The sequence below is a fragment of the Lepidochelys olivacea genome (assembly GCF_965140295.1).
Source record: "Lepidochelys olivacea isolate rLepOli2 genome assembly, chromosome: 26".
Lineage (NCBI taxonomy): Eukaryota > Metazoa > Chordata > Testudines > Cheloniidae > Lepidochelys > Lepidochelys olivacea.
In genome coordinates this window covers 2,406,213-2,433,689 of record NC_140436.1, presented here as the reverse complement: position 1 = coordinate 2,433,689, position 27,477 = coordinate 2,406,213, and the positions used below count along the sequence as shown (strand labels likewise).

At 52.9% G+C, this 27,477-nt stretch overlaps 1 protein-coding gene across 1 annotated transcript in view; it reads left to right on the top strand.

The window, feature by feature from the left end:
• ADGRA2 (adhesion G protein-coupled receptor A2) overlaps window positions 1–27,477 on the top strand; it is a 101,692-nt gene that overhangs the window by 29,433 nt on the left and 44,782 nt on the right. Inside the window, exon 2 of the mRNA XM_084615110.1 lies at window positions 13,660–13,731. Coding sequence (XP_084471236.1) covers window positions 13,660–13,731 — 72 coding nt within the window. The remainder of the gene's footprint in view (window positions 1–13,659; window positions 13,732–27,477) is intronic.

Sequence of the window (27,477 nt, the reverse complement as noted above, 5' to 3'; positions counted from 1 at the left end):
CGGTTTATACTGCATACTCTGTGCTACCCTCAGAGGGCTGTGTGTGTGGGAGAGGGGAATAATTACACTCTGGCTCTGCACAGCCCTGCTGTGGCCACACCTGGAGGGATGTGTATAGCTTAGGGAGGGTGTGGTGGAACCACAGGAGGGGGCAAGGGTCTGAGAGGAGACTGCGAACAGGAGGGTTTTGAGAGGGGAACAGAACCGCAGTCTGTGAACGCCTCCTGCATAACAATCTGAATGGAGGGGAGCTGGGAAATGGATACAATTGCATCTAGGCATTGCTATTAAGAACAGGGTCCTAACAGCTGGAACAGTTGGGTGCAGAACACAAGGCTCCTAAGAGGGGTGGTGAAGGCACCGTTCTAGCAGAGATTAGTGCACAGTTGTGGGTGGTGATGGTGTGGCAGAGCCCTGAGAAGTGCAGGGGAGTCAGTCTTGCTGAGCTATGCCATCACCGTGTTTCCTGCTCCGATTCAGCACCACTGGCTGCTGTTAGTAAACCAGGGTGTGAGCTTTCCGGACCTTCCTTGCTCCAAACCTCCTCTTCGGCACCTCGTGACAGTGCAGAGCACACTATCAGCCTTGTTTTTCTGCCTTGCACAAGCTGGCGCTCACGAGCAGGGCTTGTGGGTAGCAAGGGGGGACCCTTCAAAGGGTCAGAGAAGCTCCCCGCAAGTTGTGAAGTTTCTCTGTGGCTCGTTGGCCTGAAAAATTGCATAGGGGATCCTGGGAGAACAGGCCACCTGGTGAGATGTCAGGTACTTGCTGTCTCTGGTTAGGCTGGTTATCAAGGCTCAAGAGGTTGTATGGGATTTGGAGGGTTATCCCTACCCTAGGAGCCCCTTGGATGTCCCAGAGCAGGCAAGGGGCTGGAAGTGGACTCCTCCTAATGCCCTCTGGTGCTGTACAGACCTTTCAATCTGCTCAGGCAAACAAACAGGAGAAACAGGTACATGCATGCACTGAAGTGGGTATTCACCTACGAAAGCTCATGCTTCAAAATGTCTGTTAGTCTATAAGGTGCCACACGACTCTTTGCCGCTTAAACAGGAGAAAGTGGATCCTTCACTTTCAATGCCTTTTGTTGGGAGACCTCGAGAGACTGCTGTTTGCTTTCCAGGGAAACCAGACTTTTCACCAGGCTCCAGGCCTTTCTTCTTTTCTCTCCCCATTTGTTCATTTAGTTCCCCAAATACATCGGGTTTGTTTGTGCATCCAGTGGGGCAAGCTCCCTGGCCTTTTGCCTCCGGAGACAGGCTCTGCTCAGGTAACAGAGGAAGAGGAGTTAGATTTATCAGCTTTGTCCCTAGCAGAGGCTAGTCCACAACACACAACCATGGAAGGACTGGGAGTGTCTGGGGCTGGGAGGGGGGATGGAAATAGTCGGGTGGCGGGTCAGTGTTGAAATAACAAAGGGGCTGCAGGTCGGTTAGCATGAGAGTGACTGGGTAAGGGCAGGACTGGACTAGCAGGAAGTGCTGGTGGTGAGGACTGAGGTACCTCGGTGGAGCTGGGGGGTGAGGCCCTGGCTTGAAATAGCAGGGGAGAATGCAGGTGAGGTTTGAGGAGCATCAGCACAGTTCAGTGGAGTGCTGGGGGGGAGCCGAGGGGCTGCGGGTGGGGAGTGAGGTGTGATGGCATAGCTGAGGTTGTGGAGGGCAGGACAGGAATAGCGGCGGGGCTGCGGGTCTGAGTTGGAGAGCACCAGCACTTGATAGCACTGTCTTGCTGTAGTTCTCTGAGTTCCTTCCCTTTCACAGGCACTCCGCTCCCCCCAGGTCATTAAGAGCAATCGCTGGATGAGGAGAGTGGGGATTTTACCAGCTTGTAAGGGCAGTCCCACAGCAGTCAGAGGCTTGTGAGTCTCTGTTCGGTTGTGGCGCTCTGCAGACCACTGGCTGGTGAGCAGAAGAGGGCTGGGCTGGAATCTGCTCTGTGTTCCAGAGGGTACGTGATGGTCTGGGCAGGCCGAGGAACCTGCCCTCTGTGGGAGCCGATGCTTTCCTCAGGGCACGTTTCCTACGGACACATGGTGCTAGTTTGAAGGTGCTATTCGCCACCAGCCGCTGGGGCTCGTGGAAGTAGATGCAGACTGTGCCCTCCAGCTGGGATCCCTGGCAATCCCAAGTACATTTCCGCTGTGATTACATAGGATCCGCATGCTTGGGGTTCTGTGTGTGAGCGTTTCTCCTTTCGGTTGCTCCTAGCACATTGGAAGCAAAATGCTATAGCTGAGAAATAACCAGACTCCCACTGGAAATACACACTGTGACTGGCTGAGCTGCATTGCCATGGGCCAGTCGGCGCAGGGCTGACCTGACATAGGAAGTTGTGACTCTTGCATGCATATGTAATTCTGCACAAGGCTTCTTCTGCCTTGGTCCCTGCTTTAGAAGGAAACCTCCTTAGATCCTATTGTTAGGGACAGAAGGTGGGGTAAGGAGAGGGAACCCCCTCAGATAAGAATTGAGTTGGGTTGTGAAAGCAGCTGCTGTTGGAATTAAAATCTCCTGGAATAATCTAGACCTGGGACCCTTGAGTCCTAGAGACACTTTTCTATGAGGCATAAGTGCAAACCATCGGCAGATGTTTGTCACAGTGGCTGGTTCTGGACAGGGGCCTGTCTTTTAATAAGTGGTCAGTTTCAAACCGTTCCAGTTGACGTTGCCTTTCGCTGAGCATTGCTGGAGTGTTTGCTCAGGGCTGGTCAGAGTTTGGGTTCGTAGATCTTCTGCTGGGGGAGACAGACGCTTTGGCAGACCGGTGGGCAGGGGGAATCCTCAGGTGGTTAAAGCAGAGGAGCCAGATGCCAGGCTCTGCAGAGTCTTGGTCCCAGGCCAGGGTAGATGCCGGCTGCCTCTGCAGCTCAGCCTGCCGGAAAGGAGCTGCGCTAGCTGGAGCAAGGCCCCTTTTATAGCCATGGGGTCTGCAGAGCTGGCTGTGCAGCGTGGGCCCTTTGACGAAGGGCAGGGCTCAGCCCAGCGGGTTCGGCTAACTGGAGTCCAGTAAAACCAGAGCTTTCCCTGCGTGTGCATATTTCTGCTGATGACTTTTTGCCTGGGGCCTCTCCAGGGCCGGCACGCCGGGGAGGAAATGGTGAGACGTGGCAGGCCTGGAATCCCAGCCTGCTGCGGTTTCTCAAGCCTTTGACTTGTGGAAGCAATTTGAAGGCTAGCAGGGCTGCTTGTCATTTCCTGTCCCCTCCTCCAGTGGGGTCCCGAGGCTCTTCGGACGCAGCAGTGCCCGGTGGCAGCCCCTCATTAACACAGGATACTGCCCAGCATCTCACTCAGGCCAGCCGCTCCCTAATTGCTTACAAAAGGGAAACGGGTGGGGGGAAGGGGAAGAGTGAGCGGGCGGGTGATGGGCATTGCTGTGGGGTGGGGCAGCTGCTAATTGACTGGGAGTTAGAAGCAGAAAGCTGGCACTGCTCCCATCCTGAGTGATGGCCCCCGGAGGTCTCCTGGCTCCAGCCCCTTGGAGTCCACTGTATGATGTTTGCATTTGGAAACCCTGAGATTCTCCTTCCCTGAGCCTATTTGGGTCTCCTTGTTCTTCAGGGGCTGCTTGTACCCTCGGCAGAGGGGTTTAAATGTATTCATAACTCAGGGTGGCCACTCCAGAGGGAGAGAGAGTCAACTGCAGGGAAATGTCCATGCGTTTAGAAGCTGAGAGCTACGGGGGCCGCTAGAGAAATGCCCAGAGGCTGGCCACGGAGCAGAAAGTCTGACCCGGGAGGGCGGTAATACCACAGGCCAGCATGGGTGGGTGTGTCTGTGTATGAATTGTAATTTGTATTGCAGTAGAGCCTAGAGGCCCCAACCAGTGATTGGGGTCTTATTGTGCTAGGCGCTGTACGAACATATAACGGAACGATGCTCCCTGCCCCAAAAAGCTTCCCATCTAAGTACTTGGTGAGAGGTAACTAAAGCTGCAACAGATGGGGTGGAGCACCAGATAAGAGGGAGACCATTGTGATTGGTATAGCAAGCAGTAGTCAGAGCACACATGCGTACACTTGCAAGAACGGCCATACTGGGTCAGACCAATGGTCCATCTAGCCCAGTATCCTGTCTTCCGACAGTGGCCAATGCAGGTGCTTCAGAGGGAATGAACAGAACAGGGAATCATCAAGTGATCCATCCCGTCGTCCAATTCCAGCTTTTGCTGTTCAGAGGCTAGGGACACCTAGAACATGGGGTTGTATCCCTGGCCATCTTGGCGAATAGCCATTGATGGGCCTATCCTCCAGGAATTTATCTAATTCTTTTTTGACATTCACAACATCCCCTAGCAGTGAGTTCGACAGGTTGATGAAGAACTTCCTTATGTTTGTTTTAAACCTGCTGCTTATTAATTTCACTAGGTGACCCCTGGTTCTCATGTTATATGAAGGAGTAAATAACACTTCCTGGTCACTTTCTCTATACCATTCATGATTTTATAGCTTGTTGTTGACATCCTTTCATCTGCAAGAGACGGTGGGAATTGCAGCCTATGACGTAGATGGTTTGCAATGTCTCATGTGACTGAATAGACCAATCTGAGATTTGTGTGATCTTTGCCAGTTATTACAAATGTATGTTTCTTGGTTGGGAGCTGCTTGCTTCCTATGGGCTCTTTTCTCTTCAAGCTGTAGGAGCCAGCTCCTGTCACGGACTTTGATGCCCTGATGGAGACAATGGCACCAGTTTTTACAATCACTTTCCAAGATTTCCCATCGGTCAGGATCAATTCCAAATTCCTTCATATCTCACTTGCCTGTGTTTATCTAGTGAAGCTTGGGACATCCTGTTGTTTTTGTTCCCTCTGAGAGCTCCCCGTATAGCATGTCCTTGGGTATGCATCCGTCTTCCAACCTACTCAGATCACATCTCTCCGTAGCCATCTTTTTTCCAAGCCAGACAGTCCCAAACTTTTCAATCTTTCCTCATAGGGAAGCTGTTCCATCCCCTTCATCATTTTTGTTGCCCTTCTCTGTACTTTTTCAGATTCCAATAAATCTTTTTTTGAGACAGGACCCCCAGAACTGCATGCCGTATTCGAGGTCTGGGCGTACCATGGGTTTATATAGTGGCAGTATGCTACTTACTGTCTTATTGTCTATCCCTTTCCTAATGGTTCCTAACATTCTGTTCGCTTTTTCAACTGCCTCCTCACATTGACTGGATGTTTTCCAAGAACCATCCACAATGACTCCAAGATCTCTTTCTTGGGTGGTAACAGCTTATTTAGACCCCATCATTTTGTATGTATAGTTGGGATTGTTTTCCAACATGCATTATGTTGCATTTATCAATGTGGAATTTCGTCTGCCATTTTGTTGCCCGGTTAACCAGTTTTGTGACATCCTTTTGTCGCTCTTCAGGGTTAGCTTCGGACTTAACTATCTTGAGTAATTTTGTATTGTGTGCAAATTTTGCCCTCTCACTGTTTACCTCCTTTTCAGATAATTTATGAATATGTTGAACAGCACAGGTCCCAGGACAGATCCCTGGGGGACCCCACTATTTACCTCTCTCCACTGTGAAAGCTGACCATTTATTTCTACCCTTTGTTCCCTGTTTTAACCAGTTGCTGATCCATGAGCGGTCCTTCCCTCTGATCCCATGACAGCTTACTTTGCTGAAGAGCTGTTGGGGAGGAGCCTTGTCAAAGGCTTTCTGAAAGTCCAAGTACACTATATCCACTGGATCACTCTTGTCCACATGTTTGTTGACCCCCTCACATGCTCATGTAGGGGGGGAGTGTGTATATGTCCATATGTATATATGCCTTTCTGGTTGGTTCTGAAATGTTCCCCTCTGTATTTATTTTTCATTTATTTGTTAAGAGGCCTTGCTGGCCAGAAGATGGACTGGTGGGAAGAGAGGCCTTGCTAGTTCCCGACAAACCTCTGCCTAGTAAATGGGCTGGAGAAACCCAAACAAAATCTGGAGACATCCACATACATGCTGGGTTTTCTTAGGGGGAACTAATGGGGCCTTTGCCCTGGTCTCTGCCTCCAGCACACACACAGCAGCCATTCAGCCAAGCTGGAGAAACAGCCTTTATATAAACAGCACCGACTTCAAACATCAATAAGCTCCCCCCCCCCCCCGCCCCCACGCCTTTAGTAACTGAGCCTCTCCAGGGTGCTTTCCCAATCCACAGTGAAGTATTTTTTCCCTTTGCTGTTAAAGCATGTGTGCTCACACACAGACCAGCTCACTGGGAAAGTACATAGTTTCGTCTTCTGTGTTTCTTTAGTGTGTGGTGGAAACCCTCTAGGCCCGTTACTGATTGCATGTCCGATCCCTGTATTTCTGACAGGCGTAGAGCTACCTTTTAGGAACACAGTCGTCTGCTGTGCCGACGCCAGATGCTTCAGAGGAAGAAACCCTGCAGTCTCACTGATGGGAAAACCTGTCCCAGAGAAGTTTCCTCCTAACCCTCATTAGTTCGCGTAGAATGTGCCTTGTAGCAGGAGGGTTTGTAGCCCTTCCCAGGTTCCTGTTTATGTTTTATACGTATTATGATATTGCTGGATATTCTGTTATTCATATAAATGTCTAGTCCCATTTTGAAGCCTGATAAATTCAGTCTCCATGGCATCCTGTGGCAGTGAGTTCCACAGGATAGCTCTGTGCCGTCTGTAAATGTATTCCTTTTATCATGTTTCAATCTGCTGCCTTTCTGTACCATTGACTGCCCCTCATTCCTGTGTTATGAGACAGGGTAAAGAGGAGTTCCCTGGTTGCTTTCCCTCTGTGAGCATCTCCCTGCCATCTGTGTTCCTAGTCCCACCCTCCCTCACAGCACTTCTTAAATAAGGCTTCCTTTTAGCTCAAATTAGTGTGGCTCCCCCTCTCCCCAGAATCCCTCGTCTGTCCTCCCAAGCCTATGACTGTTGTGGAACTGCCCTTACAGCAAGAGCAGGCCCTTCTCTGCATGTATCAGCAGAGACTCAAAGCGCTTTATGAGCAATAAATGAACTGAACATAAACAACCCTGGGAGGCTGGGGCCCAATCCTAATGAGGGGTGCTGAACGCTATCCTTTCCAGGCACTCGGCACTTTAAGGGCTTGGCGCACAGGTGAGCATTACCTCTAGGTTGCAGATGGGCAAACTGAGGCACAGAGTGGTGAAGTGACTTGCCCAGAACTGTGTAACGAGTGTGTGGCAGAGCTCGGCGTAGACCCCAGGAGCCCTAACTCCCAGCCCCACTGGAGAGCCCTGGGATGGGCAGGCACCGGGGTGGGGCGGAACATGGGCTCTACGCTGGAGCACGTTTCTGGGAGCCTTGTGGCATGGGGTGGAAGGCAGGGAGGGGCCAGGCGCGTTCCAGGAGGGGACCCTCTGAAAGGAGGGAACCGCGATGAAAAACAACCCCATTCTGCTCTTCCCATCTCCCCAGCTTTGGGATGTGGCCAGAGGAAGGAGGGGAAAGGGGCTATAGCTCTGTTACCGCGGTGACAGGAGAGTGGCGTTTCTGAGGCTCTGTATGCTCCCATTATCCACTCCCCCAGCAATAACCCTGACCCTGCCTGCTGCTGCCCTGCAGTGCTTTTCCTAAACAGCTAATTGTCCCCCACTTCCTCTGCTGCCCTCCACCTCCTCGACCAGACAGAGCAGGTCCTGCCCCGGCTGTTTCAGCTGCCTGGAAGCCAGCGACCTTGTTCAGGGTTACATAGGATCGGAGTTGGATTCCCAGCATGCATTCTCCACGGTTCTGGGTGCCACAGACCTGCTGTGTGAGGGGAGTGAACGGGGGGAGTTGCTTAAATCTTTCTGGGCTCTGTTTTGCGGGGTGAGGACGTCCACCACTGGAGTGGGAGGGTGAACTCGTTCAAGCCCTTTAGGCACTCGGGTCAGCTCGAGATACTACCGTTAGCCAGTCAGTTTGGCTGCCTCATGCCTGCGTGTGACCGTAACGGAATACATCGGTCTGTTTTATTAGCCCCTCCTCAAAGACAGCTGTCAGTCTGCTAGCTCTGGCCCCCGTTTGGCGCTGCAGAGAGTCGTGCCTCCCCATGGCACGCAGACATCTCTGTGTGGGGCACACCTGGCTGCTGCTGGAGGCAGGGACTCTGTTACGGGAGGCTGATGAATCGTGAAGGATTGTGAGCTCCTTGGGTTGCTGTGTGAAGCATGTAGTGAGCTGAGAAATGCCCAGGGCTTTCTTGTGTGGCCAAGGCCTGAGCTGGTCTGCTCCTGTCCGCGTTCCACATGACAGCTGGGGCAGGAGTTGATGTACAGGAAAAATTAGGTAGGCATCATTGTGGGTAGCCAGTGAGGCTCCTCCAGGACCGAGGCTGGAATGGAGCCTGGGGAGTTGGGAGCAGCCTGGCCGGTGTAGATCTGATGCAGATCCCCACTGATCTGCATGAGCACCCCAAAAACGAGCAGCCCTCCAGTAGTTCCAAGCGAGGCATTTTTTCCCCCTTGCTGTACAGAAGAAATGTCAAATTATTTTGCTTACCTTCTCGAGCAAGTGCAAGACTTGGCTGAAGAATCCCTTCTCGGCTCCCTCCCAAATACAGGCAACCTTTATACTGTGTCAGGTGCAAGCTGTTTGTCTCCAAGCAGCAAGATATTTGTTTACCTTTGTGCTGGGGAACATCCTTCCACTTCCCATGTGTCAAACGTCTTCCCCGCTCCCTTTAACCCCTTCTGCACTGGCCTCCCACCCAAGGGCACTTCCTTGCTTTCCCTGCTCCCAAACGGGTATCCCGTGTTTCTTGTTTGGCCAAGCATCAGCCCTCTAGGAAAAGGACTTGAACTCTGCGTGTTTTGTAGCACACTAGGTGCAGTATTTGCTGTTAGTTTGTGTCCCATGTGTGCTCCGGGCTTCGCAGAAAGCATGGAAAGCATTGTCCTGGCCCGAGAGCACTTAGACAGGGTCTGTGCTAGGCAGCAGGGAGCGCCCAGGGCATGACAAGCCCCTGGAGTACACGAACAGGATTGTGGGGTGACTCCAGTTTGGCATGTGCATGCGTTGGCTTGCTGTTTGGCGATTTCTGTATTGAAGCGGGTTCTCTTGGGGTATTTGGGTGGACTGCTCCATGATGTGATCTATGTCTCTGGTGGAGTGTCCTTGTCTGATGAAGACGGTTTTATGTGTGATAAAGTGTGTATCCCAGACTTTCTCCTTGGAGCCTGTTCTGGGGTCTCTGAGTGCCTGGCTGTAGATAACCGATTTCTTGGTGTGTTTGGGGGTTACTGGATCTGTGGAGGTAGGAGTGGTGATCTGTGGGTTTCTTGTATATAGTTGTGTGCAGCACCCTTGCTGACGGTGGTGTCTAGGAAGTTGATGCTACTGTCACCTAGTTGTTGATGCTGGTTGTCACCTACCACCCCACACTGGAACCCAAACAGGGTATCCTCTCTTAGACCTGACCAGCTGCGTGTATCCCTCCGGCCTTCGGGGCTGGCTGGCTGGTGTGCTGGAGCAGGCCTAGTTAATGGTGTGAGACCTGACATGCTCCATGCCTGCTGCCCCTCCCAGCCATCAGCCCCCTCTGGTTTTATAGGGTTAGGTTTCCCCCTCTGATGGGCTGCAGATGTCTCAAGCAGCAGCAGGCGAGTCAGGGCTCTGAGAGCCAAGAGGATGCCCGTCTGCATGGGGGGCCTGTGATACCATGTCAGAGAGCCTTTGCCAGAGGGGCAGGGCAGGCCTGTGAGCAGCCTGAGGAGGGCGAAGTGGGGAACACTGCACAGGCCCCCACGTGTGGTGTCCGGCTCAGCAGCTTGTTTCTCGCGGCTATCCTGTGGGGCAGCCCAGCTTCTCCTTGCTGCGGTGCTGGGGCTAGCTGGGAGCGTCCCTCTCCCAGACTGCTCCCCTAGCCACACTCCTTGCTTGATTCCTAATTGCAGCCGTCTCACCCAGAAGGAAATTTCCACCTCCTGGACGGTCCGTGGTGGCAGGTTGTGGCTTGAGGCCTCACTATGGGGCTAACAGGGCTGAAGTGTCCCCCTCAGACACTGTAGAGCCATGGTTCTCACCCAGGGGGCACGTGTACCCCTGGGGGTACGCAGAGCTCTTCCAGGGGGTCCATCAACTCAGCTAGGTATTTGCCTAGTTTTACAACAGGCGACATAGAAAGCACTGGGAAAGTCAGGACAAGCTAAAATTTCATACAGACAATGACTGGTTTATGCAGCTCTGTATACTATACGCTGCAATGTAAGGACAATCGTTATATTCCAATCTATTTATTTTGTAATTATACGGTAAAAAGGAGAAAGTCAGCAATTGTTCAGTAATAGTGAGCTGGGACACCTTTGTCGTTTTATGTCTGATTTTGTAGGCAAGTCGTTTTTAAGGGAGGTCAAACTTGGGGGTAGGCAGGACAAATCAGATTCCTAAAAGGTTGCAGCAGTCTGGAAAGGTTGAGAGCCACAGCCATAGAGCCTCCCCTCTGGGCAGCTTCTGGCCGCTGGGATAGGCAACACGACTGATGAGGTGGGAGATCCAGAGTTTTCACTGGGGGGGCATTCCTTAACCGTCCTTTTCTCCCAACCTGTCATTCCCAGGAGAGCTTGCGACAGAGAGACTTTTCCTCCTGCAGCTTCCTTTCCTTACTGTTGCCTGCAGCAGAGAACAGGGCTGCAAACACCTCGTGCAGCAGCCGCCATCACTGTGCAAAGCCTGAGTTGATCAAGCCATCAGCCGCTACAACTGCTCAGGGTCTCCCTGTTCTCTCTGCTCCAGGCATGTGGGGGGTTCAGGTCCTGCTGGCTTGTGTCTGCCTGTGGTTTCCCAGCTAAGCCTCTCTCCTTTCTCTCCGCCTGCCCCGCTCTCCTATTCCCTCCTGCGGAACAGAGATCTATGCATTGGAAAACACCAGCCCCGTTTCCCTTCCTCCCCAGGGGTTGGTGCAGAGCTGCTGCCTTGGGCCTCTTCTCCAGGCCACTCTGAAAGGTCCCAGCTGATGACATTCTGCTGCTTCCTCTGGAGAGGCCTCTTTGTAGTTATAGGGCTTGCCACACAGAGGGACTGTCTGATTGTGGTGGGTGGAAATCTCGCCCCCATGGGTCTCTTGAAAGGGCGAAGGAGACTGGAGCAGCTGGCGAGGGGAGGGCACCCTCAGTGCTGAGGCAGTTAAAAGCACAGTGGCTGACTGCTGGCTCTTTTGGCAGAAGGCTGCATCTCTAAGTGCTAATTGCCTCGAAAGAGCGTTAATGAGCTGCTAGCTGAATTGGTGGGTGCGTGTTCCTTTCCCCTCCTCTCCTTTCACCCAGGCTGGCTTCCGCTCCTCAGCCTGAGCAGGACCGAGGGCCCCCTTTGTGGTCAGCTAAACTGTTTACTTTGGGATAAAGAGTCGGAGCGGAGCGGCTTGAAAGGGTCTGCCCCTGGGAGCTGCTGGAACCCTGACTTGGAGCCCCGCTCAGGGACAAGCTGAGGGGACAAAGCCGTTACCGCCAAGTGGCTCCCCAACCTGCAGAACACGGCTTTCTGAGCCTTGCGGCCCCCAGGCAGGGAGACAGAGCCAGGGCTGGTATGGGAGTGAGGGAAGTGGGGAGAGGAACAGGGAACAGCTGAGTCCGAGAGCCGTTCCAGTCACCTAGGCAAATTGGTGAGGCTTTTTACCAAACCTTGCACCCCACTTCCTGGACAAGGTTTGGTAAAAAGCCTCACCAATTTGCCTAGGTGACTACAGACCCAAACCCTTGGATCTTAAGAACAATGAACAATCCTCCCAACACTTGCACCCCCCCTTTCCTGGGAAATGTTGGATAAAAAGCCTCACCAATTTGCATAGGTGACCACAGACCCAAACCCTTGGATCTGAGAACAATGAAAAAGCATTCAGTTTTTTACAAGAAGACTTTTAATAAAAAATAGAAGTAAATAGAAATAAAGAAATCCCCCCTGTAAAATCAGGATGGTAGATATCTTACAGGGTAATTAGATTCAAAAACATAGAGAACCCCTCTAGGCAAAACCTTAAGTTACAAAAAAGATACACAGACAGAAATAGTTATTCTATTCAGCACAATTCTTTTCTCAGCCATTTAAAGAAATCATAATCTAACACATACCTAGCTAGATTACTTACTAAAAGTTCTAAGACTCCATTCCTGGTCTATCCCCGGTAAAGACAAGTCTAGCAGCGGCCTGTCAGGAGTGCGAGACATGTAATCTCCAAATTGTGGGGTGTTTCTGAACCGCGTCCAAGGCTGATCCCAGCTTGGGCAGCCTCAGGGCCCTAACCTGTTTCATGGCCCCTTCTACGCTACTTGCTGGAGCGATGTTGTAATTCTCGTAGCAACGGCAGCCGCTGGGATGGCTGTGACCACGGTGATCCGTAGTCAGGTCCTTAGAGCGTCGAGACCGTGGAGGGATTTGTGGGTTCTGAGGGCTGCCAGCAGGGTTGGGGACAAAGGCAGGAAAGTAGGCGAGTAAGGAGTGAGCGGGAGTCTCATGACCAACCCAGCCGGTGGCAGCCCCTCCAGCCAGCGGCGTGTTCCCTTGTCTCCAGGAGCTGCTTGTGGTGGAGGATGCTCATGCACTTGGACAGTCCCAAGCATTGGTTTCCTCTGTTGTTTAATGAGAAGTGTGTGACATGTGGGCTTGGCAGGCTCCCGAGCCTAGTGCCCCTTCCCTGCAACCTCAGGGGACCCCTCAGCCGCCTCCTGACACAGCCAGGCTGCTGCCTCTTGCTCCAGAACACACTGAGGCCCCCATGCCTTCTGTTCAGCCCTAAGCTCCTCTCACGCCAGTGCTCCAATTGCCTTCTTGTTGGCCCCTTTGGGTCCCACCTCACTGCCCTCTGACCCTGCCAGGCCGCAGCTGCTAAGGCCCCCTTCTCGCCCGCCCAACGGCCCTCGCCACATTCCCACTGGCCCCGGGTGTGCGCCTTCACCTGGCCGTTCAGACCCTGCTTCCTATCCTGTGCTCCCCCCATACACCTGTCAGGTAGGGGTCTCCCAGGGGTTGTCAGATGCCATTTCCTATCCCACCCCGACCCACGCTTTATGCTGCCAGCGGGGCCAGCGTCTCCACCCCATGTGTCTCCTCCTTCCACTCCCACCTTCGCCCCCTTCCACACTGCTCCCGTAAGTGGGATAGCCCCCTGGTCCCAGCACACCAGCCCCACTTCCCCATTCAACCCCCTCGGAAAGAGCTGCTGCTTCCCTGCCCCACCGCCTTGCCGGGCGGGAGACAGAGTCTGAATCCCTCTTCGTGCCACTGGCTCACCACACTGCCTCTCCTCGCCCCACACTAGCTCGCTCTGGCTCACCCCACTGCCTCTCCTCGCCCCCCGCTAGCTCGCTTTGGCTGTCTCATCACACGCAACGCTCCTACACCCCTGCCCCCCCCTTCCCTCAGACTCCTGTCTCCCTGCACGATGGCACTGTTGCCGTTTTGAGGAGCTGGGGCGCTGCTGAGGAGAGCCGCTAACGGGCCGTAACTATTCGTATAGGACTGTGCGAGACAGGAGGTCAGACTAGATGATCGAATGGTCCCTCCTGGCTGTGAACGTGACAAAGCTGTGACGTCTCAGCACGTACGTTGTGGTATCTCCAGTTTGTTCCCCCGCATCTGACTGTGGCTAACGAAGCTGCCCCGTCCGGACCACACACCCAGCCCCAGCCGGTTGTTCAGGCACTTGCTGCTGCTTTACCTCAGGTTGAATAACCCCCCTTTCCCCCTTTCTTTTCCCCCCACAGGCTTTTGAGTAACAACAAGATAACAGCGCTGAAGAATGGCTCTTTCTTCGGACTGCGTGCTCTCGAGAAGCTGTAAGTGCCAGGCGGGCCATTGTGAGCTCTGAGCAGCTCTGGGCTCCTAATGAGGGATTGGGAAATTAGTGACCAAAGCAGAGCAAAAATTAAATGGGCATAGAGGGGGGAAGGGAGATTTTTTTTGCTGCTATGAAGGGAAATGGGGGAGGGGGAACGGCTTGGTGTTGGAGGGGTTTTGGTAACGAAATTAAATACACAGCCCAGTGTAACCTGCTTTTCATTGTTGCTATAAATATGGGGGAAATGGCACTTAGAACTCCACAGCACTGGCTGATGGGAGCATGGGGGAGCAGCTGATGTGTGTCAACAGGTAAGGCATTCGGCCTGTGTCTTCCTCTACGTGAAAATGGGTGCATCTGAGCTTGCCGTGCTATCCCTGGCTTGTTCGGTGTCCTAAAATCACTTTGCCCGGGATGGCTGTGGGGATGATTGGCCGAAGGGCAGAGTCTTTCCTCTCTAGGGTGCTGGTTAAAGCCCAGCCTGTAGACCAAAAATGATCCCCCTATCCCCACGGTGGTGGGCTGTGTGATCCAAGTCGGGAGGGTCTGAGTCCAATTCCCCACGGGCCAGCATTCGCCCTGCAAACTCTAGCACCTCAGTTGGCTCACACTACCCCTCGGCTCGCAGCCTCAGGCCAAGGAGATGGGGTGTCCCGCTGTCCTCGACGGGCGGTCTCGCCAGGACAGGTGTGAGGAACATCGGCTGAACTTTTCCAAAGTGTCTAGAGGGTGGCACCCACCTTTGAGATGCCTTGAAGGGGCCGGATTGTCAGAGGCTGGATGCTCAGCACTTACTGAGAATCAGATTCCCTGAAGACTTCTCAAGTTGGGTGCCCAAGGTCACCAAAGGGTGTGCATGTGTGAGGGAGACAGGAAGGAGTGAGGAAGTTTTGTGTTGCTTCTTGGCTGTCAGGCTCTCACCTTCAACCAGCCCAAAATCCCCATGCTCTTACTCAGGACTCCCCCCGGCAGTGTTTGCAGCCCTGCCCTGGGATGTGGAAAATGAACAATTCGGGTGGAGAATGCAGCCGCTCTGGCGCAGCATGGAGCGTGTCAGAAGAAAGAAATGGTCTTGGGGAGTGAAGGGAGAGGTTCTCTCGGGGACTCCAGGAAATGAGTTTCACTTCAGACACTCATTGGAAAGCCACGTTTGGGCTGGAAGCGTCTGAGGGGGCATTGATTTGTGGGGTCCCATATGAAAAGCGACATTGTCCCTCGAACAAAGTCAGCGTTCTTATCTCTCTGTGAAAGGCATCTCTCTGGTGGGATTTATGGCCCCCATATGGATTTGTAGGTCTGTAGGAGAGGGGTCCGCACACTGAGGGGGTTTTGTTCCCAGACGCTGCCTTTCTGAGGGACTCCTGCATTCCAGCCGTGAATCGGGGTCTCTGGCTTGATGTATTGAGTGACACTGTAAGTGGAGCCTGTGCGCCATGTCCCGGGGGGGAGCTGAGGTTCCCCAGCTGGCTCTGACGAGACAGTAGCTGGTGGAGCTAGACCACAGCGGGGCTGTAAATGGCTGTCCCGTGGATGAGGATCTGCGCCGTGCTCCCCGAGACCTGGACTGAATGCTCTCTGGGGGGGGATGATGGAGATAAAGATGTTGTGTCTCCATCCCTGCTGGGAAGCTGGGCTGCAGCGCCTCTAAAAGGGGAAACAACAAGGCTTGAGTCATCCAATCCCTCGTCCGGAGGAGAAAAGCACTTAGTGATGTCAGGGCCCTCTTTTTACATTCATGTTACTGTGGGACCGGCTCCCCTTGCAGCTCCTTGCCAGGAGAGTGTTCAGGATCCCACAGCACAGGTATGAAAACAGGGCTTGGCCACGCCATGTGTGGCCAATGTTTTTCTTCGCTCTTACTGCAGAGAGTTTCTTGGCTGTCACTCCCCACCCCAGAGGAGATTGCATTTCTCTAAGGTGTTAGATCCATGTGCCTTGAGGTCCTGTGGGAATGAAATGCACTACAGGGGTATGTCTGACGTGCTCTCTGGCCAGTCCAGAGTTCTCTGGTGTAAGGGTGGGTGTGTATAACGTATATGGAAGAGGGTTCTGCTGTCACTTGGGGAATCAGCAGGAGGAGCAGTTCGACTGATACGAAAGTTGACGGTGATGCGCCCTTGCTGCTTTTGTCCAAGGAGCTCTGTGATCTACAGACGGTAACTAGCCCCATTGCGAAGCCAGCGTTCTCACTGCTGTTTTACGGATAGGGAAATTGTGGCAGGCTAGGCTAAGCAACTTGTCCCTACTCTAAGCCACCAGGCCCACGTACCTTCCCAGCGCTGGTCGCAGCACAGCCAGGAATTGGTACTGTCTGTAAGACCGAGGCATTCCCTAGCTTCTGTGCAAATGCGTAATGGAGAGCAAGGAGGGGTAACTAAACAGTGCCCGGACTGTGGCAGTGGGACTGGGGAGGTGGGGTCTGGGCTCTTGCAAATGTCTCTTGCTGGGCAATGTAGGTTATTTGGCTTAAAAACAAAGCCCTGAACCAGGTGTCAATTCCTGCAACCCCTCCCCTAACCCCCACATGGCACACCTGCTGTCCCTGCCTGCTGCACTATCTGCCGCACACCCATCCGCCCTGCAAGCTTCTAAAAGAAAAGCTTCTGCAAGGCCTGGTTTGGGTCTGCTCTTTCTGCAAGCTAAACAACGCCGTGCAGGTAGCAGAGCTGTGTCCTGGGGGTGGCGAGAAGAGAGGGCACGTGGAGGAGGAAAGAGAAGAGAGCTCTACTGTACTGTGTCAGGCCCGAGCGACATGCATTGAGTCCCTGTGCAGCTGGTGAGGAGTGCACACAAATACCCCATTCACGCTGGGCTTCCGAGTCCCCTCTGCAGCACTCACCAAGGCTGCTAATGACTTGCCGGCTGGGAGGGAGGCGTGTGGCTGTCTTAAAGCTTCATAGCCATGCAGGGAACTGGGGCCGTGAGAGCGCTTGTCTGGGGGTCGCGCGGCCGAGTGCAAAGAGGTGCTGAGCAGCACCCATGGTCTCCGCTGACTTCGGGGGGAGGCTGGGAGAGTGAGCGCTCAGCGTGTCAGGTCACTTGTACTGAGGGGCCGCGGGAAGGACTGAGGTGCCCGATTTTAGGCTTCTGAATTGGAAAACTGTCTGTGTGGCCCCATTTCTCCTCCGGTCTGGGCATACTGATAGCCACCTGCCTTGGCAAAGTGCTCCGAGCTACACGGGCAATAGGCAGGCTCTAAGTGGGGCTATTTTCCTTCGGCACACCTGGCCCTGCAGGTATCTGTGACTCCATCGACCGGGCTGTCGAGGAAAAGGGCTGAACAGACCCCTGTAAGTGCCGGGTCCCACGTTCCAATGTTGGGTGAAAGGGAGTGTCCGGCATGATCCGAAGGTTGCCTGAGCAGCCTCCCAGAGATGCTAGGCGATGGAAGAGGCTGGGAGAGGCAGGGTGTGTTCTGCTAATGGAGAGTGAGGGGCTATAAGGGTGGGGCTGAGAACACTGGGGGTGGGGGATTCAGGAGGAAGTGGGGGAGAAGGCTCATGCTCCCTGCAGCCAGTGAAGCAGCTGGTATGATTCCCATTCACAGAGGCCACTGAACAGTGGGTCTGGTGAAGAGTGTGTCCCCGTAGTGGAGGTGAAGTGGCATGGCCTAGCAGGCTTGGGAGCTCTGCTCTGGTGCTGCTGGTTACTCCTCGTGGAGAGCCAGGCCTGGCAGAAGCCTGGGTTTCATTAGCTCCAACTCAGGAAGCATTTATTAACGTGAACCATGGTCTCGTTACATGGCATGCACCTGCCTAAGCCAATAGCAGATCCCAGCTGCTCCGTCAGGATGGAGCTTCTGGAATGTATGTGACATGCTGGGAAGCAGGCAGGGCTGTCGTGTGACTGCAGCTAGCAAAGCTTGCCTTTCCCGGCAGAAACCTTCCATAGCATGCGCTGGCTGCAGCCTGAGCAGGAAACTGAGAGATTGGTGGGGGGCTTCCAGCTGTTTCCGGTACATTTGCATATACGTGTGTCCCTGGCACATGCGTTTATACTCTCCTTTTTGAGGGCCATATTTCCGAAAGGACTTGAGGCCACGTTTCCCAGTGCTCTGCACCTGCAACTGGGGCCAGATTTTCAGCAGAGCTCAGCAGCCAACGTTCACCCAACCTGCGGCGCTCATCCAGCCCCACGTGTGGGTGTGCGAATTCTGGTCTTGGTATCGTGTCTTCCTTGTCGAGGGTGGGCAGGGACTGCCCCTTGAACGGTGCAATGCACCTGGCCCAGTGGAAGTGCTACTCTAAGCAAACCAACAAGTTACACGAATAGCGTGCATCTTTTGGCGTGGCCTGGGCTACAGGCTTTAGACCTAATGGCAGTGCCATTTTTCTGAGCCTGTCTCCAGTGTGTCTGGATGGGACATTTGCCAGATTCAAAGCTGCGGCTGAAATTGTCAGTGCAGCCTAGGGGCTTTGGTTACATTCCTTCTGTTAAAGTTAAGGGAAAAGATGTGCCTGAATCCCCTAGTCTGCTTTGGGAAGCCTCCTACAAATGTACTGGTGAAAGCCAGATGTCCTGATCTGTGTGACTAACACCTGAGCCTGAGATCGTTACCATGGAAAGAATTCTCTCCTCCTCACCACTGCGCTTGATTTCAGCACGTCACTCACCTTGGCCAGTGAAAACAGGGACTAGAAACTCTGTCATTTGGAAGCTTGTACCTTCCACCAACAGAAGTTAGTCCAATAAAAGATATTCCCTCCCCTTCCTTGTCTCGCTCATATCCTGGGACCAGCATGGCTACCTCAGCACGGCAAGCAACTTTCTGTGGAGTCAGTTTCCTTTTCCGACGCCATGTGCTAGCGTAGCATGATGCTGTGATGTTTGGGTTGCAAACACTTTAGGGGAAGTTTGTCCAAACGTTCTTTACATTGAACTGCTTTTTAAAAACAAACAAACAAACAAACCAGGAAATCCCCTGTTAATATTTAGCTTTGCCCAGTTGTTTTTTTTAACTACACTCTAAATTTGGGGCCTAAATTATTTGTCGCTGTCCCTTTAATCCGAAATTGTTTTATTCTCCTTCCCCACTTTTTTTCAAAGTGTCGGGTCGTATCCTCCCCTTGATCCTGGCGCGAAGCTCTCATTAATGGGAGGGGAGTCATGCGCCCATAAGGGTAGAAAACAGCCTGGAATATGTTTAAAAATTTACTTTATGGATCTGAATCCTTAAGCAACACATTCAGTGGGGGAGGAATCACAGCCAAGGATGGTCTGAAAATATACCCTCTTGTAGGAGATTGGATTTCCTGTGTCAACAGCCTCCATGTTTGTTCCACACAATCCTTGAACTTGACTTCTGAGTTCTTGCCTTTTCTTCCACCCTCCCGCCCCTTTGCATACAAATCTGAAAAACTCTTGTCTAATTGGGTTGGACCCCTGGGTGCTGAAAATCTCTTTAAAGTCTCATTCTTCTCGTAGCCCTGAACAAACAGTACGTCCTGATCCCAGTGTGCGCAGAGCGGCATTAACCTCCCGGTCACCTCTGGAATGTTCAAATCACGCTGGGAGTCCAGAGCCATCAGGTGGGGGGTGGGCTGCTCCCTCTTTAGCGTCCCCCCCGCCCTCCCGAGCACGCACTCCCTCCCCCCGATTGCCACTCACTCCAGTGAGTAGCGCAGCGTGCTCTTCGGAAAGTAATTGTCCTTGACAAGGGCTGTTATTGTTTTTCATTGGCTTGATTCGGAGCTGCAGAGATAACACGGTGAACCCCTGCCCTCGATAGCTGGACGGGGGAGGGACGGGGAGGGGAGCAGGTGGCTGTCCCCACAGTGCCAGTGCCCAAGGAGGACTGGCTGCTGGTGTTTCTCTGTGGAAACGTGCACCCTGTTTTTTTCAGAGGTGCTGAGCACCTGCAAGGCCCATCCCATCCTGGATCTCCCTTTGGCTGTCCGCAGTGGTATGATGTGTGTGTGCAGGGACAGGACAAGGTCTGGGGAGTTAGCAGGGATGGGAGTTGCTCCCCTTTCTCTGCATTTACCAGGCAATAAAACCCAGGATTTGTTTCCTAGAGAAGGCTGAGTTTGCTGGCCTGGTCCCACTCCCCCTCCTACCCATCAGCCTTGTGCCTCTTCCTATGGGAAAGTGTCCAGCTGATGGCAGCAGGAATACAGGGGTGAGGAGCTGCGAGGAAATCTTGGAGCGGGGGTGCCATTTAAATGCACATGCCCTATCCAGCCCATCTGTTGTGACTGAGAAACAGCACAGCACAGGAGTGCAGTTGTCACAATCCATCCCTGCATTTTCCTGGCCAGTGACTGACCCTTGTAGATGTATAGTTTCTAGCATGCCTTGGCATCTCTGGCTGTTGGGTTGTATGGTCATCGTTCTGATGAACAGCCCGGGGCAGCCATGACTCAGACCCCTCTGGATGGAGCTGTGGTCTCTCGTGTCTGTCTTGCCTGCCATCGCCTGAGCATAGGCCATGTGCTGCTTGTTATCTGTGCGTCGGCGGGCACAGAGTGGGTGCCCTGGAGATGCCCAGTGCTCTGGGATTTCAGCTCAGCCTCTCTAATGATTTGCAGCGACGTCATGAGATTAATGAGTCTCGGCGGGCCTGGAATGCAGCCGGGGTCGCCGCGCTCATTAGAAACAGATCAGCTTGGAACTGTCCTTTCCCAGCAATCTAACCTGCGCTGGGAAGCCCCCAGGTGCACGTGTCACATTTCCCTTGTGTGTTGGAGATGCCTGTTGTTTGTTGGGTCCCAGTCCAGACTCATTTAGCTCAGGTGCACTAACAGCCACCGGGTGGGAATGGCTTTCGGACCTGGCTGGATCTGAGCTTGTGACCTGGAGAGAAAGGGGTGTCCCCTTCGGACAGTGCAGAGTGTCTCAGCTGAGCAGTGATGGGGAATTGGGCTTTCTCTGAATTGTGGCCGTGGTGCATTGATGATGCCGTGGCTCGGCAGGGTAGGGCTGTTCTGATTCCTCACAAACGGGTTGACTAGTTCAGTTTAAAGATGAAGCAAACAGCCAGCTCCTGACTCTCTGTGGGGCAAATTAATCTGGGGCCTTTCCCCCTGTAAAGGCACAGGCTGTGTGTACCGCAGGAGTCCCCCAGAATCTGAATCTCGGGTGCCATGGTTGGGTGCGAGAAGATGCTTGCCGGTGTGATGGAGCCAGGCATAAACTAACCCTCCCAATTCCACCTGCGGGATGTAGGAGCATCATGCCTCCCATTGACTGTGTCCAACCCAGAGACAAGAACCCAGGAGCCCTGTATCCTGGTCTTCCTGATAAGTAACTGTTAGACCACGTTTGTGTCTCCTACATTGATTCCACGGGAATCTGGCCTTGCTACATCAACCCTCCCCGGGATGAACCCTCCAGTAACTGATGGGATTTCGGAAGACGCGTCCCCTGAGGGTAAGTTACTCCATAATGGGGTTTCTTGCACCTCCCTCTGCGATGGGCTAGGGAGGGGACGCCCCGTTGACCTGCCAGAGCAGTTGTTATGTTAGGGCCTTAGTCTTCCCAGCACTTTCAGGGGTTTAATTAACAAAATGAAATGTGCACCCTGGAGAGAGGAGTAAAGCTGTGATGCTTTTACCCTGTGGTTTCATTTTAATGTCACAGCAACTCTACTGCTTTCTGAACAGTGTCCCCTGACCATCTGGGCTGTGTCCAACATACTTGGCTAACTCTGGCATTTGGCTGGCACGCTACAGCGAATAGTTTCTTGCGCTCTTCGCTTAGGAGTTGCAGGCGGAGAGCCTCTCGGCGCCAAGTCCAGGAGCATTGCACCTGCCTCTGCATTGTACTGAGAAGCCCCTGCCCCTAGACTGTGCTGTGGATTTGATTAAGTATATATTTGGGTTGAGTGTAGCTAGCAGAGACGGATCCAAGTGCAACGTTGGGCGTTGCAGCAAAGAAGCAACAAGGAGGACAGACTCTTGTTCATTTCCAGAACATCAGCAGTCCATCAATGCAGACCCTGTAGGGCTCTTCAGTGCAAACATCCCAGGGAGCTTTATAGGCAGCTCACATGGAAGAGACTCAAAGCTAAAGCACACATTTGAAGTGCCCAAGTAAATAAGCCTTCAGGTTGGGTCTGAGCTGAGCCATGGAGATGTGCAGGCCTTGTGTTCCACCCAGTTTACGTGACGGCTCATATACAGACGGGAGCTTCCCAGGAATGTAATTCAGGGAGACAGGAGCATCCCCTGTGCTGCAGCAGGAGAGGCCAGGGGTCTGGCTGCAGTGGGGAGTGGTGGTTAATCAGCCTGGGTGCAGAGCCCATGTTGTCGCTGGTATCCGTTAATACTCAGCATGCTTTTGCTTCCAGAGGAATGATCTGGTTTAGATTTACTGGGAATGGTTTCAATCAAAATGCCGCGGTGCTCAGCAATAGTGATCCGCTGCTCTGAACGTGTCTGGAAGTGAGTGGTGAGCTATGCGGGATAGTCTGCATTTAAGCCCTCTGTTTAAAACAGGTAAAGCCAGAGAGGGCAGATTGTTTGGGGGCTAAAACTGGGAATTGTGAGGCTGGAGCTCCGAGTTCTGTTGTGTGGCTTCCCGGGGCCTTGTAACTGCTAATAACCTCTTATGGCTGGATCAGCAAAGGGAGTGACTAGAGAGGGGCTTTTTATTTGACTGTCTAAATGGCACTTCCCATTTGCTAATTGCCTACTTTGCATCCAATGAAATGAGCTGTAGCTCACTAAAGCTTATGCTCAAATAAATTGGTTAGTCTCTAAGGTGCCACAAGTACTCCTTTTCTTTTTACTTTAACATGCTAACCCCTGGTTCTGGTGATTAGTACTGTGTATGTCCTTGCCTGATTCCAGCTTGAGTAGTTACATGCTGCTGACCTAAAGTCCCCCAGCAGCTTCATGGTCAGATACAACACTCTTCACTTCCTGTCCTAAACTGGTGCTGTTGAACAGCGCTTGTGTACCGTCCAGCATGTGGCTGTGGTTCAATGAGCAATAAAGCATCGCCTTGTGTGTCCCTAGTTGGTATAGCAGTTCGTAAATTTTCTGAAGCACTTTGGATCCTTCAGGCCACCAGATGCTGCTTTTAATTTATTTTTGAATAGAAAAATCTATGCTTCATAAATATCACTTGTGCTTTTATCACATACAGAAATTCAGGCCAGAACTTTTCAACGTTGAAGTCCAAAATTCAGCTCCTAAATCCACACTTAGGCATGGGGCAAAAGGAGTGGCTAGGGGCCAGGACACTGGATGGGGGCTCAAGAGACCGGAATTAAATTCCTGGCTCGGCCACAGACTTCCTGTGGGACCTTGGGCAAGTCACTTAATCTGCCACCTCTCAGCGCCCCCTCTGTATGACGACACCTCTCCTAATGACCTGACGGCGCTCAGCCACAATGGTGATAGGTAGGTAGATAGAAGAAAAAAGCTGGAATTTTGTGGTGGGCACAGCGGTTCCCTTTGACTTTCATGGCGTGGCAGCTCGGAAAATCAGGCCCCAGTCTCCCCTGCGTTTGCAGAGAGCCTGGCTGAAGTTAGCAGAGCCCTGCACAGGGTAACCAGCAGGATCCCAGGTTGGATTTAGGCATCTGGATTCAGCCACCGACATGTTAGAATTTTGGCCTCCAGCCCAAAGGACCATTCGAATCATCCAGTCGGACTCCCTGCTTTATCCAGGCTAGAGAACCTCATCCTGTGATCTCCACATTGAACATTTTGCCCTTCACGTTTGGTCTGAATGTTTCTAGTTTCAACTCCAAGCCGTTTGGCCCTGCTTGGCCTCTGCCTGCTGGCTCACAGAGCCCTCAGGAGAAAGCCAGGCAAATATTGAGCCAGAATTGCTCTGTATTCTGTGAGTTCCCAGGCTGCACAGGTCTGGCTCCCTTCTCTCTGAAGGAATCTGGCCTCTGGAGCACGAGCAGGTTTCGGGGGGCGAGGGCTGGAACACGTCTGCATGCCAGGAAAGAGGTTAAATTTCTGATTGAGAGCCATGGCTTGCGAACTCTCACACAGCACTTGTAAATGAGTGTCAGCTGATAGTAACCAGATGGCTGGGGAGGATACACTGGGGGCGATCGGGGGAGGAGTCGGCTCTCAGTGCGGGGTGCTGTGGCAGGAGGTTAGTGAAAGGAGCATGCTGTGTCCTGGTTTGTCTCTCCATCCTGGTAATGCAGATGGCCTTGTGCCCCGAGATGGAGCCAGGGCAAGTACTTAGCACCACACTCCTATCAGAGGGGCCTCCCAGAATTCCCCAGGAGCGTGCTGCGTGTCACCACGCTTGACAAGGTGATAGCATAAGGCTCTGCCATCCTTGTCCTACAGCTTCTCGGTGTCATGCAGGACTCCATGCCCCTGCAACAGAGAGCACAGATTCCCCTGTGCCGTCGCTGTACGTGGCAGGGGCTAGCGCTGAGGGGTCGAGTTCTCCGGGCCCCTGCACCAGATGAAAGCATCTGGTGAACAAAAGGTAGGTCCGGTTCTGCTGCAGCAAACCCAGGTGTTTCTGCCTGTGCTCTGCTGAAATGCTGCACCGCGGTGGGTCTCACAGATTTCCCTGTCATGAGCCACGTCTGTCGTCATAGGTCTCCTGTTGGCCCATTCCACACGGCCGCACATGGGCATGGCTCTATGAAAAGGGGACGAGGGAGGGATTCAGGGAACTGAAACACAGGGGTGGCTGCTTGTTCGCATCTGCCCCGTTCTGTATCCAGGCTGCTTTGGTCTGTCTGTGGCTGTTGGGCTTTGTGTTGATTAGCACCAGATCTCCCCTCCAGGCCACTTTGCACTTGGGCCCTGTCCTGAGCAGCGTTGGCTCCCTCTCCAGTGTCTGGCACCCCAAACGGGTTTCATCCTGGCTGGATTTACACCAGAGATGGACAGGAAGCAACTGCACCTGGAACTGAAAGAGGCTTCGTTCTTTTGGAGTTGAGAGTCAAAAAGCCTCCCCAGTCCTCTTAGAGTCCTGGGCCAGGCTCCAACCACTGTCGCTGCCTGCAGACTGAGAGATGCTTCCCCAGCTTCAGGGACCACCCAGATGTGCCATAGAGAGCACCCACTCTTCACGGCCTGCAGGTTAGAGACCAGCTGCTGGCTTATAATAGCTGTGTTTTTCAAGGAGTCACACCAGCCATCCCCCTGCCTGCTGAAAGCAGAGTAGCCTGTGTACGCATGTGGCCGGGAGCTGCTTGCTCCTCTTTGCCAGCAATGGTAGCACTTGCCGTGAGCTGAGCGGATGCTGAGGCAGAGCACTGGCTCTGTGTTCATAGGGATGACAGGGAGAGGGCACTGAGCATCCCTGAGTGCTGGAAATTAGCTCCTGGGGACCTCTGCCGTGACTCAGGCTGCTACGTGACCCTGCTGGTTCTAATCTACACTAAGTGCATTGATCCCAGTTCTTTGCTACCCTAGGGGAGAGGGGGTTACGGTCTTTCTGCGTTGGAATTAACTTTATCCTCTGTCTACTGGTATTGGAGATGGTGGCCTGCACCCTAAAGAGCACTGGGTGGATACATCTGAGTTCAGACACCTGATGATTGCCTCCTACTGGGCAATCTGCTCTTTGCTCTTTGGGCAATCTGCTCTTTCCCCATGCAGTGCTAGCTCTTGCAAGGGGATGGTGTTGAATGGGGCCAAATGCAGCCTCAGGGTGAGCAGGTACAATGCCATCCAAATGCCAGGGTGACTCTATTGCAAACCTCGGTGGGTCTCTGCTGGCTCCTGGTTGGGAGCTCAAAGCACAAGTGGACTAGTGTGGATACCAGCTCTTCAGATCCGGCAGATAACTGGACTCCTACCCTGTCTTCAGGAAATGCACCAGCCATGTGTGCAGCTTTCCCTTCTGCTCTGGGTTAAAACTGTCGAGGCTGAAGATGGGGGTGCAGTGGGGGGAAATGAGGCTGAAATGGTCACTGTCTTCCCCAGTCCCCCGCCCGGGGAACGTAGCGCAGGGTGCTGCTGAGACAGCACAGACCTGTTTCCATATCATTCTGCCCTGTGGGATGTGGTGGAGTCTAAAGGAAGTCTTAGAAAGCAGCCCAGTGCTATACCTGGCAGGAGTACTGAGAGCCTGTGTTCAGATCACGGCCACCTCCCTTGATTATTTTAGGCCCCATGTGTGGAAATTCAGAGAGGGAGAGAGGCAGGCGGCTGCTGAGGAGCTGAAACACATTAGTTTACTCCAGCCCTGAAAGGCTCTGGTGTAACGTTGCCTGGAGTCAGAGAGAAAAGTAGCTTTCATGGTAAATCAATCCCATACTCTGTAAACACTGGCTGGCAGTTTGCTCCGGCTGAAAGCGGCTATTAACTTTCCTTACATGAAAGAGCCGGGAAGGTCTGAGAAATCCTCTTACAGGAACTAATGTGCTGCACAAATACTGCTGGGCAGGAGAGGGAAAATATGAACCGGTTTCTCTATTTGCCATCTCTCAGATTCCGACGCTTGGAGCGAGCTAAGAAAGCAGCCGGGGGCAGATTTCCTGCAGCACAGAGGCAGGCGGGCTCTGAAATGTTGGCACAGAAACCTGAGCGAGAGAGCAGGCATAGAACTTTCCAAGGCCTTGTCTATACTTAAATGTTTTGCCACATGGCTATCCTTAGTGCAGACACAGGGTGTGCCTGTAAAAGGTCCTATTGCTGATCAGGCTCATGCCAATTCCCCAGCAAAATAAACTCTATCGGCAAAAGCACTTTTTTGCTGGTATAAATGGGTCTGCTCTGCGGCTCTTGCTGGTACAGCTATGTCGGCAAAACATCACACCCCTAACTGACCTCGCTATGCCAGCAAAAGCTGCCAGTCTAGTCTCGGCCTAAGCTGCTATGCGCACATGCCCTTATGAGCAGGTCTGCTACTGCTGCAGGATTATGCGATTGCTTAATCTCGTGTTTACAGTCAGGTTCCTGCAGCAGCGGCACCAGGGGACGAGAGAAGGTGGCTTGTGGCTAAGAAGGGATTCATAGATTCTCAAAGCCAGACGAGACCGTTGTGATCAGCTAGTCTGGCCTCCTGCACAACACAGGCCATAGAACCTCCCCAACATAATTCCTAGGACAGAGCTTTCAGAAAAACGGCCCATCTTGATTTAAAAATTCAGTGATAGAGGAGTCCACCACCACCCTTGGTAAATTGTTCCCATGGTTCTCTAAAGAAGCTGTCTGACCTAGTGTGCAAGTCCCTCTTTAAGCTCTGTCGGCCATTACATTTTTTCATTGGGACAAGATCTGAATTCCTAGGGACACTGAGCGACATCGTCCCCTTGCCTTCTGCCCCGTGTGGGCCTGCTCTGGTCAGGCCATCCAGTACCTCTGTCCTTGGGGGCACAGGAAAGGTTCACCAGTTCCAAGCAGCCTCAGACCTTGTCTCCATTTCTGTATGTCTAACTCAGCTTGCTCTAAGTTCCGATGGGTGGGCAGCTTTCTGCAAGCCTGGTGCTCTCTTCGGTTGGCTTGTGTGGCGTGGATGTGCGTGCCCCGTGTATTTCAATGATGCCTAAAAGAGCAAAAGCAACTCCTAAAAGAGCAAGTCCAGTGTTGATAGCAATTAATGAGGGCATTCGGGGGTCGTGTGTTCTGATGGGTTATAGCCTTGAGCTGCATTCTTCCTTGGTGCTGCTCCCTCGGTCACACACAGGTGAATTTGGCCCAGTTTTGTGAGTGGACTTTGGGTCGGGGCCTGTTTTTGTGTTGCCCCATGTGTGCATCACCCACGGATCTCCTCTCCTGTTGTCACTGCAGCAGCATGGGAAGCGGAAAGCAGTTTCCAGTGTGCACCTTTATACCTGGGACCTGAAAGTGAGGTGGAGGAAAGACAA